The sequence below is a fragment of the Barbus barbus genome (genome assembly GCF_936440315.1).
Source record: "Barbus barbus genome assembly, chromosome: 21".
Classification (NCBI taxonomy): domain Eukaryota; kingdom Metazoa; phylum Chordata; class Actinopteri; order Cypriniformes; family Cyprinidae; genus Barbus; species Barbus barbus.
In genome coordinates, this window is record NC_136749.1 from 14,382,006 (window position 1) to 14,396,155 (window position 14,150).

The 14,150-nt window shown below is 36.6% G+C and overlaps 1 protein-coding gene across 1 annotated transcript; it reads right to left on the bottom strand.

Annotated features, from left to right (window-relative positions):
• Positions 1-4,997: 4,997 nt before the first annotated feature.
• gnl1 (guanine nucleotide binding protein-like 1) lies at positions 4,998-14,102 on the bottom strand. Its single transcript, XM_079444430.1, has 12 exons — positions 13,721-14,102; positions 11,908-12,061; positions 11,654-11,790; positions 10,471-10,622; positions 9,648-9,719; positions 9,179-9,371; positions 8,984-9,082; positions 8,714-8,896; positions 8,012-8,190; positions 7,682-7,856; positions 7,409-7,549; positions 4,998-7,121 (listed from the first exon to the last, which is right to left on the bottom strand). The coding sequence occupies exons 1-12, from the start codon at positions 13,791-13,793 to the stop codon at positions 6,871-6,873; spliced, it is 1,809 nt and encodes a 602-aa protein (XP_079300556.1). The 5' UTR covers positions 13,794-14,102; the 3' UTR covers positions 4,998-6,870.
• Between the last annotated feature and the right edge of the window lie 48 nt (positions 14,103-14,150).

Genomic DNA, 14,150 nt, shown 5'->3' on the forward strand with positions numbered 1-14,150 from the left:
AAAACATCGTTCAGTGGATATCTAAAATCTCTGTGATGTGATTTATACGCTGTCTTTAGGCTATATGAGTTTATTCTGTCACATAATAGGTGACTTATGGTGGTCCTGTGGTGGGATGTATCATAATGCTGCTTTATGATAATTTATTATGTCAGTACTATTGTGTGCCAGCATAGTTTGGCCTCTCTGACTTGCCGTACTGAAAGCAGAGTTTAGATTTGGGCAGAAGGCAGGACACCTAATACACTTCACTGCCATTGCCAGCACCCAACTCGGAAGCAGACTAGAAACAACTGTCTGCTCATAAATTACACTGGCGTGTGTGTGTGTGTGTGTGTTCCTGAAGCACTGAGCGTACTGAAATAAATGTAGGGGAAACTACTATCCAAATATATACAATAAACACTATAAATCATTTTTAGACTCAAAATCATGAACAAAATTTGCTTACGTAGCTGAGTGAGGTCCTCTTAATAGAGCTCTTCAATCATGTGGTCAATTTATAGGCCAAACTGGAAGGCTAATTGGCTAAATCCTATTCAAGATGTAGAGAGGCCTGTTTCCACTGCAAAGTAAAAGTTCAGTCTACTGAATTTAATAAGAATGGTCACATCAATTTATATTAAAGATTATTTAGCATTTAGCAATACCAATCCTGTTTAGCGATTCTCTTGCATTTTTAAAATCCACTGGTTAATATGGGCGTAATCTGCCTCTTAAAACTAAAGGCTAACAAAGATAAATCTATCAAATTTAGAAGTTGTAATGAGATGCACATGTACCTCAACACACCATTCTCAAACGGTGAGGATCAACAGAGACAGCACAAGACAGCTAACTGACAGCGACAACAGCAGCAGCGGCATAAATTAAGCCAGTCAAATGCAAAACAATGATAATATTTTAATTATTACCATAAAATGTTTTCAAACTGCAATGCATGCTGGGAACCTGCACAGTATTGTTCAGTGTAATGTTGTTTGTTCAGATGACTCAATTTAGAAAGTTGAGAGAACATTTGGACATTTTCTTAATAAATACTTGAGTATCTAATTAAGGTAAACATTCTTGTTCGGGTCACACAAAATAATAAACTGACACCTCTTACCAGGGGCGGAGCCAGACGATGTAAACATTCGGGGCTTAGCCGAAACCTAGGGGGGTCCGGGGGCATGCTCCCCCGTGGAGATTTTTTTCCCATTTACGTCAGCTAAATGCACTATTTTTCAGGCTGTTTGAGATAATAGAATGCCTAAAAATCTATACACTATCTGGGAAAATGATGAATGTTACTCAGTAAAATAAAAAATCACCCAGTAGAGCCTATAACCTATTTTGTATTTAATTGTTCTCCAGCTGTAGTGAATCCAAAACACCAAAAATGTTAAGGATGACTCATTTTCATCCAAGTATAATTAAAAACGCAGGGCTCTATACACTTATATTTTTTAAGGAGCACTTACACGACTTACAAATTGCATAAATAAATAATCTTATGAGGCTAATGTATCAAATATAAAATTTGGAATACAGAAATATGAAATGAAAAAAATTAGAATGGTACTTTGCCACTAGGTGGCGGCAAGCCACTGCCTTAATGAGTGAGTCAGTCAGTCTTTTAATCAATCGATTCGTTCGAAACAGATGATTCATTCAGAAAAAAAGTAAGCAACTGTTTTTATGAATGGGTCAGTGAATCATTTATTCACGCAAATTTATTCAGTAAACACCGCTGTGTGTTGCTGCAGAGCACAACAACATGCTTTGTTTGGAACCATTTCCTTAGCGAAATATGTCTTTTTTTTATTATCTTGTTTATTGAATTGTTGCCCTGACACGAAAAGTCTGCCACAGACCATGCTAACCCAACATTATAACCGCTCTGTGTGTGTGTGTGTGTGTGTGTGTGTGTCCTAAAGACTGTGCTGCGCAACCGTTAACTGTTAGATGTTCAAAATGTAACGTTAAATCAGACACAATTTAAAACCGAATAAGAAATATAATACTATGATTAAAAGTTACAGATACCTGAAGCTGTTGTATCTTGGCGTTCAAGTGTTGGCTGGGGGTGTTTTACTTCCTTTTTTTGAAGAAGAATTTTGAAATATCCATTTTATTTTTCAAATAAATTGATCTAGTAAAATACTACACGCCAACAAACCGCCTGGCTCCAAAAGATCTAATTTGATTGGCTGGATCGTACAGACGCTCATCGATGGTTGGCCAGTTTACATGTCAGTCAGAAGCACTAGACTCAGTGGGCGGTTTTTGTCGGGTGTGAATGACAACGCGTAAATTGACAGACACTCTAGACGTGAGAGTCGAGAGATATTTATTTATTTGTTTATTTATTTATTTAAATTCTAATATAAATTACTTTATTGGGCATGGAAACTCATTGATGGCATAGTAATAAAAACATTCGGGGCTTTACTGAAAACATTCGGGGCTCCAGCCCCCTTAGCCCACCCCTAACGCCGCCCTAGCCTCTTACCAAAAATTCTTTGTTACAAGCTACTTTCTTACATTTGCAAGTAGGAAAGTTTTCAAGTTTTTTACGGTGTTAATAAGTTACAGATGTGAAAAATAAAGTTGCATTTACATCACACAATTTTGATTTTATTTTTCAAAATTGTGACTATACTGATGTGATTTCATTAATAATTTTTAATGAATTATTTCTTGTAATTGTAACATATCTTGCAATTGCAACATTATTTTTGTTTTTCAGAACAGAATTGGTACTTTATATTGCTCTGTGAATTTATTTTTATGCAAGTGAACATAAAAAATACTTTATGTAAGATGTGCCTTATATTTTAAAATTGTGTTGTCTTGTAAATACAGCTTTATTTTTCACAATTGTAACTTTACATGTGTGACTTCAAATCTTACAATTGTGACAATATTTCTTGTAAATGCGGCTGTTTTTCGCAGTTGTGACTATATAGTTCAATGTGACTTTATATTGTGCCATTGCAAGTTTATGTTTTAAATAATTGTGACAAATCTTTTCATTTTTACTTTATTTATTTGCATATGTGACTTTATATCATGCAACAGCGAGTTTATTTCTCGCAATTGTGATTAATATTTCACAATCTCAAAATTCTCTGTTTTACTTTTTACTCAAAAGCAAAAACAGGCTTCCATATTATGACTCTTTTATTGATTGTATGTGTTAAGTTGTAGAACATAAAAGCCTCTTGAGGTAAGTTAACAAACCTTATTATCCACGAACAGAAAACCTTTTCAAAATTCCATTCTCATGTCTGTAAAATAATTCATCATGTGGTCAAATATCACTAGAACCATAAATATTGTGGAGTTACAAGACCAGTGACATTCCTAGGATTGTGATGCCAGTGTTATCAGTTCCCTCTGCATTCCTAAGGGAGGTGATATAGAGCCTGTGAAGACAAGAAGACCTCTGCATTTTCTTCAGATACTGAAGCACACGACTTCATACCTCCATTTATCATTGAGGATTATATACAAGCTGAATTTTTTTGTTTTACTGTGGAAGATGTTTAATCAACCAGACATCCTAACTGGGAAATCCTTTCATGTGACAAATGGTATGGCTAACAGAGTCTGCCAAAATCACCAGATGTCTAAACAAGCAAGTTAACACCAATCAGATTAGAGATGTGTCTGGTTTCTGATTAACCCCTGAGTGACCTATTGTGTGTTTACCATTATTCACACTGATAAAAACTCAGACTTTCTCTCAGGCAATAGCAGACCCTTGATTATACTGTTTAAAGCCAGACTGCTTTAATAGGACTAATTCATTCACTCTTTGTCGATTAGCGGGTGTTGCAGGTTGGTTATGTACATCATGTGAAAAGCAGGCTGCTCTACACTAACGCAACACATATGGACAGCACAAGCATGACCAATGACTCCTGTTAAAGACCACAGAATTTCATTTGGATAATTTATGAGGTCACGGACACGGTTGAGTGAAATATGAGCTGTCTGCGGTTACAAACCGGCAAATAGTTTTACACAATCTACAGGAAATTAGCGAGTTGTGTTTTACTGTTTTACAGAGGGGAAGATTATTTGTGTTGGTTATTATGAGCAAATTATGCTTGTGAGGCACTGTAACGTATCCAAGTCACACCCGAAACCACAAGCATATTTAATAGTTTTTCCTGTTTAATTAGAAATGGATTATAATGTAATCCACATGAAGGATTTTACATGACTTGTTTTTGATTGTGGCGCAATAATCAAATTAGATAGGAATGCTTCATTGTCTCCATAATGCTGCAGTGTTTATTGCCGGGAAATGATGATTAGTAATGTCTTAGTTGATGTGATGCAGTTCTCCGTGATCTCATTGCCAGTGATTGTCAAAGGTGTGTTGCTGTAAAGCTCATAATTAGTACCAGTCAGAAGCGTGGACACACCTACTCATTCTTTATGATTACTATTTTCCATATTTGACAATAATAGTAATTAAGACTATGAAAAAGAACATTGATTGGAAGCATAGAAATGATGTAAGGAGCAAAATTGTTAAACGAATCTTAAATTTTGCTTCTTCAAAGCAGCTAGTCTTTACCTTGATAACAGCTTTTTAGAAACAACATTCTCTCAGACAAATGAGGTAACTACTTGCTTTTCCAACAGTTTTAAGGCTGGTTTTTGTGTTCCACTCTGCAGCTTTATAACTGTATTTGTATGTAAACGTGGTAAACTGACACATTTGATCACAGTGTTGAGTTTTTAAAGTGATTTTTAACAGTTGTTTTTTTTTTTATCATACCTGTACACAAAATCTAAAGTATAAGTGTTTGCATGTTTTTGTTGAGCATCGTATCGGATACATCAGGCTTTTACAGCTCATATGGTATGATACAATATGGAGCACACGCTTGTGAAGGACAAAAATACCTTATTTATAATGAGAGGCCCAAACTTTGCAAAAATATGCATTCTGTGATATTTATATGGCCAAAAAGTAAAATGAAATTCTGACAGCTTGTAAATCAATCAGATCTTTATAACAGTATAGCAGACTACTTACATAAATATTATTTGACACTATGTATCTCTCAATAATTTACCTTAGCAAAATAATATTTACAGTAAATGCTAAGTTTTATAACTAAACTCTTTATTTTGTATTGTGGGGGGAAATATATATATAATTCAGTGCAATACAATGATGATTGAGAGAAGTACAAGTTAACATCTCTCAAAAGCCAGACTTTAACATTTGTCTAGAAACAAGTGTATGGATAATCAACTAAATCTAAGTGAGGATTACACAGCAAAAAAAAAAAAAGTACATCATGACCCATCACCCTGACGTTTATAGAATAGCACAAAAAAGCCTTTTGCTTGCTAGATTGTGCACTACAGGTTTTCCAGCAGTTCTGATCATGCTGATAATTTAGAGGCCTTAGAAATTTGTGTATCAAATATGATACACAGTGAAAGACGTTTTTTGTGATTGGTTTATAAGATGCTAATTTGCTATTCTAATTCTAATTTTAAAGTATACATTACCAGTCCAGATGTTACTTTCAATTTATGTATGCCTTCATTAGAATTTCAATTACAATACAGTATATCATCATTTACATTCTGACTGTTTGTATAAAGACATTAATAGCTGTGTCCTTTTGTGCAAAAATAATGATGGCAGAGAGTTAGGGGAACAATTTTATTGCAGAGGGCTGTTTCTGTCACTATAATAACATTTTAATAAAGAAAGAATGATCCACACACAATCACACCCAAACAAATAAAGACACACCCACATGAAATCCCTAGGCAAGGGCATGCAGGACTGGAGGCTGAAAAGCAGGGGACCAGCTCCCGTGTATCGGTATCTCTGCACATCATCACTGTTACCTGAGTCCTATAGCAAAAGTGCACAAACTCGAGTTCTTCAAAACCAACTCACTCTCTAAAAAATGTTTTTAGTCCAAAACAACATGAATCCAAAATCTTCAAGTAGCTTGTGTTAGTGTGCGTGTTGCACAATCTCACTTTTATAACTGGAACACTTCTATCAGGTTTTTCTGATATCTCTGTAAACTTTGCATAGTCTTGAACATCACTCCCACCGCAACTCTAAACAACACCCTCACTTCATTGCCCGTATAATAAACATAATATATCTGCTCAGAAATGAAAGTATTCAACAATAAAAGACTGCTGGTTGCTGCCACTTGCTTTAAAAAGTGCTTTAAGTGTCCATAACATCTTTTTATCAGAACAGTGTACTGAAGTCAACACCCTGTTCTTGGCCTCTATCTCTATTCCTCAAACACGGCTGGTTCTGCCCTGCATGGAGAGGTTTATGGTACTGAGATTGAGGGTAAAATACATTCACATGGGCAACTCAGTTTGAGGTCAAAGCAGTGACCTTTGACCTCACCTGACCTTTGGCATCACTGCTTTGAGATTGATGATAAATCAGCGATTGTATTCATCAATGTTTGTTTAGTAACAATGATTGTACAATCACTGGTTGTACAGACATTCCTTATGCCCTCTTAAAAAGGGAAAAGGCTGCATGCAGGAGGTACATAAGTTTTCCAAACATTTTTATAAATTTCTGATGAGGATAAATGAAAAGCAGGGAAGGTACAGAGGCACAAAGAGGCTGAAAAAAGAACACAAAACCAGCAAAAATAGGTAAAATGGGGAGTGTGTTGTCTATACGATGGGCTGTATAAGTATGCAACGAGCGTCAAATGCTAAATAAATGCGTAGCGTTTAAATTCAAAACTTTATACAGTCCTTTGATTGACACGTTGCAGATTGAAATGAGATGGTCATAAAGAGATCAGTGATAAATAAAGAAACTGGAATGCATGAACGTGGAATGAACATGGATCTCATCCCTCACTCACACTCATTCTCTCCCAGCACACTGAACATGTTGAGAGTGAGGCCCTTCCTGTCAGCCTTCACGGTATCATCTTCATCATCCCCATCAGCATCCTCATCATCGTCGGCGTCTCGATCGTTGTCCTCCTCCAGCTCAGAACTGGATTCGCCCTCGTCGTCTTCCCTGTCACCACACTCATTCTCTTCTTCCTTCCTTCCCTGTAGAGCAATGATCTCGGCCAGGTCTGGGTGTGATTCCCATTCATCTGTAGAGATGATTATTGTATTTAAACGTATTGCTATAGCTTCATTCGTTATTATATGGCAGATACAGATGAAACATTCAACAATATAATAAAAAGTTATAAGAAGTTTTTTGGGGGTCCATCTTACAAAACATGTCTTTCCAAGTTTGCCCAAAATAAAATTAAATAAAAAATTGGCAAACCAAAAACTTTTGTTAGTGCTATAATAAACTGAGGACATTGAAATTACACACCAAATCTGGTCATGAGTGGTGGAGGACATAAACGATAGTGGTTTGACCTCTGACCTTTACTCTGATTGTATCCAGGTGGTCGCAGACATAGGCACAGCCGTCCGTCGATGGTTAAACGCAGGAGACTATTGGCTGCTCGATAGGCATCGTTACGGGACGCCTTAGCAGTTTTATACCCTCTCCTCTCAGCCCAAGCTTAAAAAAAAAAAAGTAAGAAAAACAGACGTGACTATTGAAAAGCCAATAAAAACAACTTTTCCAAGTTTCTCCCTCCAGTTGAATGTTAAATATGAAATGAATGACGCCAAATGAAAACAGGACAGGCACCTTCACACACATCCCATGCTGTCCAGTCCTGTGGTTTGGGGTCTTGTGGGGTTCCTGGGCTGTGGTCAGGATGTGTCAGCTTTAACACAGACAGGAAGTTGGTCCGTTCACACAAATATCCTACTGAACTGTAAGGCTCCCGCAGTTGGGACACTGGATATATACCAGCCAGGATCTGTTTGAGAAGATAAATAACACACACACACAGACACAGACACACACACACACACACACACACACACACACACACACACACACACACATAAACAAACAAAACACAGACTGGATGACTTAACTTTCATAAATGATACAGAATCATGCTGGTTTTACCTGTAGTTGCTTGTCCACTTGGGAAGGGAAGACAAGCCCAGGACAATCACACAGTTTAACAGTGGGAGTGAGGTAGTATGTTTGGAAATATTTAGTGTGACCTGGGGTTCGAGACGCGCTCACGACCTTCCTGCCAACCAGACTGTTCAGCACTGAAGATTTGCCTACATTAGGAAAACCTGGAGAAAGTGCAGATAGACTGTTCACCATATGAAATTTAAACTCTTGAATGAATTTAAATGTACACATTGAAGAGAAGATACTTCAAATGAGATATATGTAACTGATATTGATTTAGAATAATACTTTTTCAGTTTTAACGTGAAATGGACATTGTGATAATCTTTTCTTCCCTGTTTTGACATATATTCGAGTGAAATGGCTTCTTTAATGGGAAAATATAGGGCGGGACTTGATTTTGTTCATTGTTGTTATTTGCTAAATGCTGCTTTTTCATGTGAGTGACAGGTAAGGGAGAGGTAATTTTCTCACCCTCGCGCCAATGCATGCCATGAGAAAATATATGTTGTAGTGGGGGGGGGGGGGGGGCTTAATGTTTTTGATTAAAGATTATGAGGGCACATTCTTTTTTTTTTAAATAATGATGTGCACAATTAAATAATTTATATAATAAATACTGCAATATTCTTTAAAAATAGTGTCAGTTTTGATTTCATAGTTATTTTAATCTCAGGCTTTTACCTATGCAGCCCAATGTTAGTACTCCATCTTTATAAAGTTCTTGTGTTGGGCTGTTCATTTCCATGGCAACGTCACTATGATGCTCCATCAACACAGATTCCGATCCATCATCAGCCTGATCCCCCTCTGTTCCCACGGCAACAGCATCCCTCTGGATCTTCTTCTCCCAGCTACTCAAATCCACTATAAATAACAACCATCATCATCATTTAATACTCCCCTGTGTTCTCCAGTGCTGATATTTTCTTGTTTGGGAGGAAGTTGTCTAACCTCTTCCTGCTGTGATCTCCTGACACGCTCTCATGATGTGAAACGGTCCTCCAGCCTCATTCCATCCTGCTTTCTTCCTTATCCTCTTCTTCTGTAGAACTGCAGAGAGTACAGATGAAGGTGACACTTTTATTCTTGTCTATTTTGTTCTGTCATATTATAGTTAAAGCACTGACAGTGGAAAGACTCTCTCACATGTGCTGTAGGGTTGTCCTGTGTGCGAGGTGAAGCAGACACAGTGCAGGTGTGGGAACTGTTTAGTCAGGTAGTGTTTCCATGCCAAAACCAGCGGGGGGGGACACAAGTCCACCTTATTGAGCACCAGGATGATGTACTTCTTTAACTCACCGGTGATGTAGTGATACAGAGCAGGAGGAAACTGTAGCACCTGCAGACAGAGTAATAATGTTTCCTTGTACTGAATGGCAGTGATGCTACAGTGTCTTCCACACTATCCTTCTTTTGCTCAAAATGTATAACGCAATACAAAAAGTGCTGTTTTCTGAGATTAAATGTAATATAATCTCTGGCCCCACCTAGTGGAGGTTTTGTTACTTCAATTTGCATAATTTGACACTCTCACATTTAGAGTAAAGCCTATGCAATTTTGATGATCTTTTGAAAACTGCTAAAAGTTTCAACAGGCGTACAGTCGCACACTCACTGGGTGTCTGATATCCACTATGAGGAGAATGACATCAGACATCTCCATTACTCTCCACAGCTGCCTCCATGTCTGAAAAAGAAAGAGTCAGTCAGTCAGTAGTAGAACATAGAAAACAAAAAGTGAATTTTTATAAATAGTTGTTATTCAGGCTGTCTGAATTTCAGCAATGAACCCTTAATCTGTTATTCACATTCTTTCAGATTAGCCAACTTGTTTGTAGTCCTTTGGCCCACTTTAGGCAAAATAATGACTTGAGAGGTTTTTTTGGCTCAGGCATTTTATGGTCTCCTTTTGCTACATTAATCCAGAACTATCTGAAAATTGGAGACTGTTAAAAAACAATGAATTCACTGTTCACTGCTAAGTGGTTGAAACATTTACATGCACGTTTATGAGTTCTTAGAAACAAAGCTGGTTAGTCTTAAAACTATCTGCACAATATTGTGGTGTTTCTGTTGTCTTTAGTCTTTTAAAAACAAATAAGGAATCATAAAGCCTCTTTTAATAAACCAAATATGCATACCAATTAGTATTACACATCTTCGCTGCTGAAAAAGTGTTGCTCCTTTTGCACTAAGCAAACACAACAGTTTTATGTGTCACATAGCTTGAGAAAAGCAACGGCTCATAAACCAGTGAATTTGAACACTTAACAGAGTTTGCCTCCAGCACTGTCTGGCCAAACAGATGCTCAAGCGCAATGAAAAAAGCTATTTCATTACAGCTATTGACGCAGCAGCAATCAAATTCTGCTTGCTGATAAAAATTATTTTTCAAAGTACTTCAGTTGTGTGGTGTTTGCAAAGAGAACATGCCTCACCTCAAGATTGTGCTCAAAGTGGCTGAGGGTACCGGGTGGGTTTTTGGAGTGAAGAGCCTCCAGATACTCCAGAAATGACTTCTCCTCTTTCCGCAGCAACTCCTCTCGCTGCATGTTGTAATGCCATGAGGGCCGCCGTGGGAAATCCAGGTCTGTTATTAGACAAAATTAAAATGAAATGAAGTAAGACTTGACAACATGGACCAAAACCAATATCACAGTTTTTAAATGAATACTTCTATTCAGCAAAGATGCATTAAATAGATGCAGGCAGTTGTGGCCTAATGGTTAGAGAGAGAGCTGCCCACTGCTCAAAGGTGTGTGTTCAATACTCACTGCTGTGTGTGTGTGTGCACTGGAATGGGTAAAATGCAGAGCACAAATTCCAAGTATGGGACATCGTACTTGGCTAGACGTCACTATTTGTGCCTTTTATAGATCAAAATGATAATACAGACATTTAAAAAAAGCAGCTCTTTTGAATCCTTTACGTTTTTATTCATAAAAAAATCCTGAAAAACGTATCATGATTTTTTGGAAAAAATAATAAGCAATATTGAAATGTTTTCAACATTCTAATTAAAAAAAAATTCTTGAGCACCAAATTAGATTGATTTCTGAAGGATCGTGTGTCACTGAAGTGTATAATAATGGCTGCTGAAAATTCAGCTTTTGCCTTCAAAGGAATATATTACATTTTACAAATACGTATATTAAAATAGAAAAAAAGTTATGTTAAATTGGAATAATATTTCACAAAATTACAAATTTCTCTGTATTTTTAATCCAATACAACCTCGGCGAGCATATAAGACTTAAGAAACATAAAAAAATTGTATCAACCCCAAAATTTTTAACAGTATTCTGTGTGTATGTTATATTTTAGTGTTTGATTTATCAATCAAATCAGTACAGAATTTTAATATCGCAAATACATCTCCTTTTCTCATTTACAGCAAATGGATGTAAACAGATGCAGAATTTTTGACAGATAGTCACTGACTCATTTATTTGACAGAAAAGTCACACTATGCACTCTTTTTTGTCACAGATGTTGCAGCATCTGATGGTGTAATTGCGAAGGTGACATTTCAGCTAGTTTTGTGAAAACAATTTCCTCAAATGCAAAGTCTATTATCATTACACTCTGTCACCACTTCAAGTTACACAGTAGCATTAATACCTTTCTCTTCTGGGTAAATCTGGGTCATATAAAGCTCTAGTTCCTTTTCTGCCACCGGCTTCAGGATTTTCTCCCTTGCTATTTTCTTCCTCTTCTCTACTTCCTCCTTGCTCTCCTTCTCGAAGCGCAGACGGAATCTGCAAAACAAGCCATTATAAGATTGACAAACAGGACAAAACATGCCCCTGCCAAAATATGTCATGTTGAATTAATAAGACAAGGCTGGGCTGACTGTTTCACCTGTCCTGACTCACCTGTTGGGGTCATATCTGCTGTCTCTGGTGCCAGGCTGATCGCTGATCCTCCTGATGTCTGTCGTCTCGCTGTCTGATGTATCCGACTGTCTGTCTCTGCCAGGTCCTCTCTCCACACTGGCATTTCGGCTACTGTGACACGAACCGGTTTCTCCTACACACACACACACACACACACAGACAGACACACACAAACATGACAGAGTGTTTTCTATTTTGAACGTAACTCCAAAGCAAAGAAATGATTACTGCCTTTTTTTTTTTTCATTTTTGAATTGCATACTATTTACTGTGAAAAACATCCTGTACTTCCAGTCCAGAGTTTCTGCAGGTTTTATGAAGGTAAATTTAAGACTTTTTAAGACCAAGTAACGAAGTGTAAGGAATCAAAAGGAACACAATAAGTCAAAACAGTCTGTAAATGAAAACGTCTTAGCAAAGTTTCAAAGTTTGAAAATACAACTTCCAATAGATCTCCATTACTTTTTAATTCATTTAACAAATAAAAATAGCTACCACTTCTGTACCTTCTGATCACATTGCATTACAGTGATGTTCTTCCTCTTTTTGTATGTTTTCCAGTGCAAATCTAATCTAAGAATCTAAACATTCTTAAATGAAGATACAAAAAAAAAATCATACCCCACTTACAGATGTTTGTTCTTGTTTTAAGCATAAACTCGATCAATTTTGTTAACTTTTTCAAAAACAAGACTTCACGTTAAACTTGCAACTCAAGTAAATGAATGTATCTTGATTTAAGGATATTTAGATATTTCTATTGGACAACAAATCAAAATTACTGATATATATATGCGTGTGTGTGTGTGTGTGTGCTGTCAAACGATTAATCACATCCAAAATAAAAGTTTTTGTTTACATAATACATGTGTACTGTGTATATTTCTTACAAATGTATATATAAATGCAAACATATGCATGTGTATATTTCAGAATTTTTTTATATTAAATATATTTATTTATAATAGAAATTATATGAATAGAAATATAGACATGTAAATATTTACAAAATATATACATGCATGTGTCTGTATTTGTATATACATAAATATACACAGAACACACACATATATTATGCAAACAAAAACTTTTACTTTGGACGCGATTAATTGTTTGACAGCACTGATATATATATATATATATATATATATATATATATATATTGTATCTTCATGCATATATATATATATATATATATATATATACATATGCAAAACTTTATGCCATTTATGCTTCTGCTCTGATTGAAGACCTTTCAAGGCCTTAATATGTGAAAGCAGAAACCAGACATATCCCTCCATAATTAACACTTTGTTGTCATTATAGTGCCTATGAGAATAGTGCAGTGTGCTTTATACTGATGGCATGATTATGAAATTAATTCATCTGCACCTGTTTTAGCTGGTTTTGCTGTGCACTTACAGACCTGCAGACGAACAGCAGTTAATTCAGCCTGCTTTACTGTGTATTGATCGCTTTTGTTTTTTAATTTTTTGTTTGAAATTCAGCATTCCTTCTGGTTTGCAATCCACAAATGAAAATGACAGCAACGCGCTGCTTTGAGTCTGTCAAGTTTGCTTACAACTTAGCACAAAAACCTAGCAAACAAAGTAGTTGCAGAAGCATTATAACGTTAGCTCAACATATGCTCTAATATGGGGGAACCTGTTTACATTACTACACACGAAAATATAAATGATAAAACCATGCATCACGTGGTTAATGTAGCGCGTCTGCGAGCGCGTTCAGCTCGCGGCGCGCTAACTCAGCTAAGCTAGTTAACGTTACCCACCTCTGTTTTTCTCGCGTTTCACCTGGAACTGCTTCTTTTTCTGTTTGTTACTAAAAGGCTTTCTGCGTGGCATGTTCGCATTAGTCAAAAGAAGAAAATAGAAATAATACGCGAGGACGTATCCTTGTACACTTAATATTTACATTCGTGAAGTTTCTCCGTTACTCGCGTGGACTTCGCCGCCCACTGACGGGTGGACGCAACCATTATAGTCTTCAAGGATTCAACCTCAACACTAGGTGTCAGAAATACATTTGCTCGACTAAGTTCAGTTGCTCTCTGTTCTTTTACTACCTCTGTTCACTTCATGCGACTACTGTTTACTAAAGTCAAACTATAAAGCAGTAAGTAATTTTGACCCCATCCCATATTTTTGACTAGTGGTGCAGTCTGTCACTGAGATGAAACTGACTGTTATACAATGGAATGT

Coding starts and splice junctions, on each gene's coding strand:
- gnl1 (XM_079444430.1), bottom strand. CDS start 13,793: ATGCCACGCAGAAAGCCTTTTAGTAACAAACAGAAAAAGAAGCAGTTC. Junction 9,083..9,178: donor AGGACAACCCTACAGCACAT/GTGAGAGAGTCT, acceptor TACTCTCTGCAG/TTCTACAGAAGAAGAGGATA. Junction 8,191..8,713: donor ACTAACATTGGGCTGCATAG/GTAAAAGCCTGA, acceptor CACTTTCTCCAG/GTTTTCCTAATGTAGGCAAA.